Source organism: Panicum virgatum, chromosome 9K (genome assembly GCF_016808335.1).
Source record: "Panicum virgatum strain AP13 chromosome 9K, P.virgatum_v5, whole genome shotgun sequence".
NCBI lineage: Eukaryota > Viridiplantae > Streptophyta > Magnoliopsida > Poales > Poaceae > Panicum > Panicum virgatum.
The window spans coordinates 71030888-71038830 of NC_053144.1; the positions used below are offsets into that span (position 1 = coordinate 71030888).

The 7943-nt window shown below is 45.5% G+C and overlaps 1 protein-coding gene and 1 long non-coding RNA gene across 2 annotated transcripts; one reads left to right on the forward strand and one right to left on the reverse strand.

The window, feature by feature from the left end:
- LOC120647662 lies at positions 1–3107 on the forward strand. Its single transcript, XR_005664855.1, has 4 exons — positions 1–147; positions 2130–2169; positions 2271–2324; positions 2562–3107. It is a non-coding gene; the product is annotated as an uncharacterized LOC120647662 (long non-coding RNA).
- A 630-nt stretch (positions 3108–3737) lies between these two features.
- On the reverse strand, positions 3738–7396 carry LOC120648288 (protein NRT1/ PTR FAMILY 7.2-like). Its single transcript, XM_039925009.1, has 3 exons — positions 7222–7396; positions 5324–5709; positions 3738–5195 (listed from the first exon to the last, which is right to left on the reverse strand). The coding sequence occupies exons 1-3, from the start codon at positions 7394–7396 to the stop codon at positions 3738–3740; spliced, it is 2019 nt and encodes a 672-aa protein (XP_039780943.1).
- Positions 7397–7943: the final 547 nt, after the last annotated feature.

Consider the following 7943-nt stretch of genomic DNA (forward strand, 5'->3'; position numbering starts at 1 on the left):
TCAAGCTGACATTAGAATTATAAGTATTAATCAGTATTTATCATTTTGCATTAAGTTAAGAATATGGTCTTTGTATTTTTACAGGTCATGCAAAAGCACCTTTAGAAGTAATTGTGTGTCCTTCCATGCTGCTCAAGACATTGGCAGGTACTATGAGCTACTTTTCTTCAATCTTATTAATTATTATGTGAGTTCTAGGGCCATATTTGGTTGATGCGGGTATTTTGTACTTGAAAAATAAAATGAAGTACCATATAAGATACATCTATTCTTTTTCATATATGTCCATGGTTATTGTTTAGTTTAGAAAATGCCCCGTCAGTTCAGCATTTCTATTGACATAGTCTGATCTGACGGATATTCCTATTCATATATGTGAATTATTGTCTATTGTACAAACACAAGTCCAGTTGTATTAATATTTCCCAATATGTTTGGGCATTTATTTAGTGTTAAGAACACTGCATAGGCCTCCAAGCATACTCTGCATTTTTAAAGGAAACACAAACTTCAATTATTCTGTGCCATTTGCATTTCCAGATTTAGAGCTGAGAGAATGGCCAATCACATAAATGTTTGTAGTTTGCTTTGTTAGACATACAATTCTAGTGTTGTTGACGTTTAGTTGTTCCACTAAATACATTCTGGCATGCAATTTAAAGTGAACTTAGGAAAAAGAACAATGTGCCAGACCTCATTGTATTTCCTCAGGTCATCAGTAGTTTAGGAAAAAGAACCCTGGATGTATTTTCTCAAGTCATTAGAAGTTTTTTCACGCTTTCATATGTGCAGCATGGACTGCCAAAAGTATGGAGCGCCCTGTGTTGTAGGTGGGCAGAGGAAAGGATAGATTTTCCACGCTTTCATACTTGGAAAGAGGTTGCTGAAGGTCAGCGGTCTTCCATTTTGTAGACTATCATGCACTGTTTTGTCAGTGGTCCAAATTTTGTGAAGTATAGGAAAAAGGTCAGCCTTGAGCAATACCGTTCACATGGGATAGTTTTGCGCAATATGTTAAGCGATATGGCAATCCCACTTGAACCCAGGAAATCTTGATCTCCTAAGCAAAACTCTAATGTGGTTTCAATTCGATTGGTGGACAACACAAAGGTGTCATTATATTTGGTTTCAGCTACAATTTGAGCAGCTTCTTCCCTAATGGTATTCCTTTTTGTTAATTGGACTTTCATTTCTGTTTAAGGCACATGGATTGAGGGTTATTTTCCAATTGAAATTGAAAAGAGATAAAACAGAATACATTGTGTATTTAAACAACTGTGATTTCAAGGACATTTCTTGCTCAAATTTGAAGCTGTTGTATTAAATACAAAACAAAAATTGACTAATGCTCCGAACCAATACTTTTTTATATTAATTGTTTAGTGGTATGGTGAAAATGAAATATTATGGACTTATGGTTCAAATACCCTTTGATAGGTATGATCAAACAGCAGTGAACATGATAACTGTGGGAACAATTTCATCTTTGTCACAAACAACATTGATGCTGAGTTGTGTTGCCTTATGGCCCCGTAGAGAAACTTTCATTTCCATATTACTGTTAAATAACAATAAATGATAGCAAATTATATAATCAAACATTTATAGTATAGTTTCTAGAGAATTAGGAAGAAAAATATGTAATTAAACCTGACATCTTGTTTTTATATACTTCTCATTTTTTTAAGATTATATTTTCTGCAAATATTTGAATTATTTTGATTAGAAAAATGCACCCATCTAGGTTCAGCAACCCCCCATAATAGTGCCAATAACATCTGTTCATAATTTAAAAAATTTATGAATATAGGTAGCTTGACATGGAAGTTTTTCTTATCACCTACATAATCCAAAAGATCTTCAAAAGGTTCTGCGGATATAATCTGGAAATGTAGCACAAATTCTTCCAATATTGTTCCTGTGGGGACTTTCTTGTTCTCTTTGTGCCTTTACCCACGATTAGATTCATTATGCCATGTATTTTAAAAAGATGTTGCGACTGATTTACTATTTTATTTGGGCAATGATTTCTCCCAGTACAGAAATTGATTTGATTCAACTCAATTTACTGTTCTGCAAGGTGCGAGCCCAAAATTGATGGACCTTTTCCTTTTTCTTTTCGTACATAGTTGAAAAAAAAGGATTCTACTGCTACTTTACGGCTTTCAGGTTTTAAGTTCAACTTCAACTATTCTTCCATTTTGTATTGAATTTACTTATACACCACTGACTTGGCTGGTCTTCAATTATTTAATTTTGATTACCTGTAGGTGGGAACAGCATGCTGCGTGGCCATTTACCCCCCCCCCCCCCCCCCGAACCTGGTATGAACGCGATTTCTCCTGCTCCTTTTGCCCATAAGTCCTATGCGGCCACATGTAAATAGGTGCTTCTGTACCGTTTTTGCTTAATTAATGCTCTTCTTCATCCCCCAAATTCAAACGTGATCTCCTTTAGTATGTTCTTTCACTAACCTAATTCAACATGCTTGCCACGGTAGTTAAACGGTGTACTTATCCAACTTCCTTGTTGCTTACCTACATACATGTGAACATATGCAGAAGCAAAGCAAAGGCAAAAAAACTGCCATTCTACTGTATTTGGGGGGACTTCACGGTGACCTGCGCATCCTGCACCTACAACTCTGAAACTGTACCTGGCAGCCTCCGATTTTGACTGCCTTGCCTTCTTTTCCCATCAAGGCTGGTATGAACACAAGAAACTCGATCAGGAAGCTATCAACCTTAACGGACAGGGCTATATCCTACATCCTCCAGATTCCTACACCCACCGGCATTTTTCCTTCCATTGACAATGTTTTGAGCATCATGCACACAGAAATCTGCCATTGAATACAAGTCTCCATATTTTCCTCCTCCCATCTCCGTACCAGAACAGGATAGCCAACATTGGTTAAGGTATTTTAGAGTGTGAGGCCAAAAATATTGATTTATTGTTTAAATCCTTTTTTGGAATAAAATAGGGGAATTTATTGATCGCTGTATTTCCTGCTTTAAATCCATTAGAGATCCAAAGGGATAGCACAGTTTCTTTGATCTTTGTCCATTCAAACATAAACACATTGAGTAAAAATGCATTTCTTCTAATTTGCATCTCTAGATTATATTTGTTGACTCAATCCTATAAGGACTTGCTCTAAGTTATGATTTACAGTCTTTCAGGATGGAAAAAAATTGCAGAGCCTCTTTCTTCTCTGCCTGCAGCTTCATCTTTCAATGATGTGCCATCCCAACATTTAAGCAGCCTAACCCTATCTGCACAACATTCTCCGACTGGCAGTGCGGAGGAAAAAAGGAGCTGTTAAAAAGATGACACAACAAATTTTTCCCAGGCCAAGGCCAATAGCAAAAAGAATTAGCCAATAAATCAAACTTCCTTCTTCAAAAACAGCACGTCCCCTGGGAATAAAAGCACCTTTTCTTACCATGAAAATTACCACCAAGAATACAAAGAGGTTGTGGGCACGCAATGTGTTTAAATTAGGTTACACTGGGGGAAAAAATAGAATTTTCCAAACTTTAACTCTGATATTCCTATTTCCCTTTTCCCTTTCAGATCTTATAAAATGTACATACTATTTTTACATTTCTTGTAAACATCTTCTATTACCATGATAATTAACTCTAGGATTACAAAGGAATTATGCGCGCGCAATCCACTAGTTTGGAATAGAGCGGGTGAAGGACCATCCATCCAATCCATTCATAGTACAGTACCTAGCTAGTTTCATCTGCTCCTGCAGTTTTGATGAGTGGAGCAGGTCTATACCTCTTGGCAAACACCACGTACGCCAACAGATCCATGGCGTTGAGCGCCGCTATGACGAAGAAGAACCTGTCCACGTGGCCTTGGTTGAGATCTTGAGGTATCCAGCACCCAGCTACTACTTGTTGGCCGCCTTTGCAGGTGATGGCCATCACCACAGTAACTAGAAGGCTGCTTGCATAGTTGCCCGCTGACATGGAGGCGACGCTCATGGCGCTCCCGAGGCTTCTCAGGCCCTCGGGGAGCTGGTCGTTGAAGAACTCCGTCATGGTGACGTACATGAACACCTCGGACGCTCCGATCAGCACGTACTGGGGGATCTGCCAAAGGATGGTCAGGGAGCTGGACGACGCCTGCAGCTGTGTCGCATGATGCTTGAGCCTCTGCTGTTCCACCACACCGGACGTGATCATGGCCAGTGTGGAGATGACAAGCCCAACGCCCATCCTCTCCAGCTCGGTAGGCTCTCGTGACACGACCTTGGACATGATCCTGGCAATGCAAAACCTGTAGATGAACACAAAGGCCGTCACGCCCAGTATCTCAAACACGCCCATCCCGGCAGCAGGGATGTTGAGACCCCAAAGGGAGGCGTCCATGGCCTGTGCCTGCTCGATGAACACAGATGACATCTGCGAGTAGGCGGTGGAGTAGAGGATGCTGCACACCCATATTGGAGCCAGCCGAAGGATGCACTTGAGCTCTTCCACTTGAGTTACTGTGCAGAGGCTCCATGGCTGCCTGCTTGTTGGTGCAGTAGTAACCACCACCGCTGCCTTGTCCAGGCACCTGAAATCTGGTGTGTGCCGCAGCATCTTAGTATTATTCTTGGCCGCCTCCCCGTCGTCGTTCCCATCACAAGCGGCATCACCTGCTGCATCATCCTCCTCGTACAGATCCTGTGCTTGCTGCGGAGTCTTGACGTGCCTCTTCTTTGTCGCGGCGACAATGACCTGGCAAACGCTGACGATAGCGTTGCCGTTGGGCAGGAAGTGCCGGTACCTCAAGGTTCCGAGCGCGAAGAGGACGACGCCAACGAGCGCCGCCGCGGTGGAGATCCAGAATGCCAGGACCCACTCGCCCTTGTCCTCCATGTATGCCAGCGCGGTGACGGCGAGCACGCCCCCCAGGTTGTTGGCGACGAAGAAGTAGCCAAAGAAGGCGGACTTTGATTTCCTTTCGCCTGCGTCGGTCTCGTCGAACTGGTCGGCGCCGAACGTCGTGGCGGCAGGCTGGTAGGCTCCATTTCCCAGCGCGATCTGGTAGATGGAGATGTACAAGACGAGCGACTCGGCTCTTGTGGGTGGCCTGCAGTAGTGTTGTGCTTGTCTCCCGGCCTCTCTGTGTTGTCCGAAGTCGCAGGATCTCTCGAGCAACAGATGGGAGGCTATGGAGAGCTCCACCAAACCCTGTTTTGCAATTGCATTAATATATATTGTTGTTTGTTAATTGGAGTCGGAAACAATAAATTAAATGATGATCTCTCAATTGATTAAGCAGGCTAGCCAGCCAGCTCAGCAGGTTAATTACTACTCACTGCGAGGAAGATGATCTGGAAGATGGTGCAGGCCTTGTATCTTCCCCAGTAGGAGTCGCTGACGAGAGCCCCGACGATGGAGAAGACGTAGGTGGTGCCAGCCCAGTTGTTGGCCCGGTTGGCGGCGTCGGCGTTGTCCAGCCTCATCACCACCGCCATGAACGTCACCAGGTTCGTCCCCACGCACTTGACGGCGAACGTCACCAGAGCTTGGTTCGCTGCCCAGCTCGGCCGGTCATATATATAGTTATGAGTATAATATATTGCAGGCACAACAAACTTGAATGCTTTCTTGGTCAAACTTCTACAAATATTGAAATCGTTTACCGCCCCCCGATCGGACCCGCAGACATCGGACCCGTCTGTCAGGAAGGTGGGAGAAAGGGCTAATAACCCCATAAAAATCGCATATTGAAGAACGTTTCTATCAAAAAAAATATTTTTCTCACCCGATATTTCCCTACGCCACTGCGTGCCCCCTCGTCCCGATTCCTCCCTGAGCACCCCGGATGAGTTTCCTCTGCAGTAACTGCAGAGAGACTTGACCACTGCCGTGTGGCCCGGTGATCACCTGCCCCGCCTGGCAGCGGCTCAGTCCTCCTGCAGTTACTGCAGAGGATTTGTTTCCGAGCACCCCACCCCCCTCCTCTCTCCGCTTCTGTCCTCATTGAGTGCCGCCCCCACCTCCTCCTCTGGTTCTCTCTTATTCTGTTTTTATTCTGTTTGGCTGGCTGTGGCTGGTAGCTGATGCTAATTTGTTATGAGAGAAAAATACTATTAGCTGACTAATGGCTAATATTGATTTGGTATGAGACAAAAATACTTAGCTGACAAGCCAGCCGAACGAGTGTGCCGGCCGACCGGCCGCCCGCCCGCTCTCCTCCTCCCTCTGGATCTCCCGGCAGCTCAGACGCCGCTCCCGCTCCCCCGGCTACCTGGTGTCCTCGGGCCTCGGCTGCCCCGATCTCCCAGAGACCCTGCCTCCCGGCGTCCCCACTCCCCAGGGGCCGTTTAGTCCCCAAAAATTTTCACCCAAAAATTTTCACCTCCCCTTTAAACACATGTATGAAGTACTAAATGTAATTAAATAACAAAACTAATTACACAGTTTGGATGTACACGACGAGACGAATCTTTTAAACCTAATTAGTGCATGATTAGCCATAAGTGCTACAGTAACCCCACATGTGCTAATGATGCGCTCAAAGGCCTCAAAAGATTCATCTCGTGGTTTCCAAGTGAGTTCTGAAATTAGTTTTTTAATTAGTGTCCGAAAAGCCCTCCCGATATGTGATCAAACTATTGACGCGACATCCAAAAATTTTTGTGTTTGGAACTAAACGGGCTCCCAGCCACCTGGCACCCCGTGCGGCCGGAGCGCTGCGCCTCGAGCTCCCGGCCGCTTGGCGCTCAGTGTGCATGCCCGCACTCATGCCACCGCCCGCTCGGAGCCCGATCTGCTCTGCACTTCCACTGATCTGCCCGATCTGCCATGCTCTTGCACTATGTGCTCTTCCAATGCACCAATAAATAAGTAGCATATGAAGGATTTTTTTGTGCCAGCCCTTGTATATGTATTGTAGCATGAGCTATAATGTTAGATCTGCAGTTATATACTGATATAATGTGAAGTGAGTATGTTTCTACGCAGCCGAGATTTTCACGTGGTCGATCTTTTCGGCTGTTTCCTTGCTGTTAAAATATACTTGTGTGCTTGATTTTCTAAAATTTACAGGTACATGCGTGGAGATGTAGTACCCGCGGTGATGGATCATGGGTGCAGATACGGGTATAAATTATTGCTCGCGGATGTGGATATATGTCGCCTATATCTATGCGGATTTTAGTCATTGCCATCTTTAGCCTGCGCATACCCTTCCGTCAAAGCAGACGCTCACTCTGTGGCTGCCATTTCCGTCTCCCTCCACTTTGCTCCGCACGGCCTCGGGCATCGCAACCGCCGGGGTCTTCCCTCCTCTGTGTGATCTCCACCGCCGTGCCGCCGTCCCCGGTCCTCTCCATCCCGCTCTCGCGGCACGCGTCCCTGCCGGCGCCAGCCAACAGCGCCGTCATCGCCGCCAGAGCTACCTATGGCTGCCTCCTTCGCCCACGACCGCGCCAGAACCTACAAACCGAGCCCTATGCCGCCGGCCGCATGGCCAATGACTCCTGGGCGCTCGGCCAATAGGTTCATATCGACCTAAACTACGAGATAGCAGTGACGTCTATGATAATACAGGTTTTTGGATTTAATTTCATGTGTGTGCCGCACGTGCGTCTATGCTGATATGTATAAAAACTCTTGTAGTAACTGTCGTAGAATGAATAAGCAAGGAGTATTTGACAAGCAAGGTAGCGTTTAGCTAGCTAGTTTCCACTGCTGATAGACAAAATTAAACTGCACTAAGAGCACAAGTCTACAGAGCATGGAACTAGCTTACCCAGCATGAGGAAGCCGGCAAGCCATCCTCCTGATCTGTCTCTAAGGCAGGGCCTCCCGCTCCAATTCACAGACCCATCCTGCGTCGCCGTCCTCTCCGCCCTAGTAGCGGCGGTGGCACAGCCATGCTCCTCGTCCTGAACCTGTTACAGCAGAGCATGCAGTCGCTCGATCGATGTG

Bases quoted from the DNA above. Each gene is read 5' to 3' on its own strand.
- LOC120648288 (XM_039925009.1), bottom strand. From the start codon at position 7,396: ATGACGGCGCTGTTGGCTGGCGCCGGCAGGGACGCGTGCCGCGAGAGC. The intron at 5,710-7,221 runs GTGAGCGTCTGC...TGGGGTTATTAG, and splicing joins ACGGAAATGGCAGCCACAGA to CCCTTTCTCCCACCTTCCTG. The intron at 5,196-5,323 runs GTGAGTAGTAAT...ATTGCAAAACAG, and splicing joins TCCAGATCATCTTCCTCGCA to GGTTTGGTGGAGCTCTCCAT.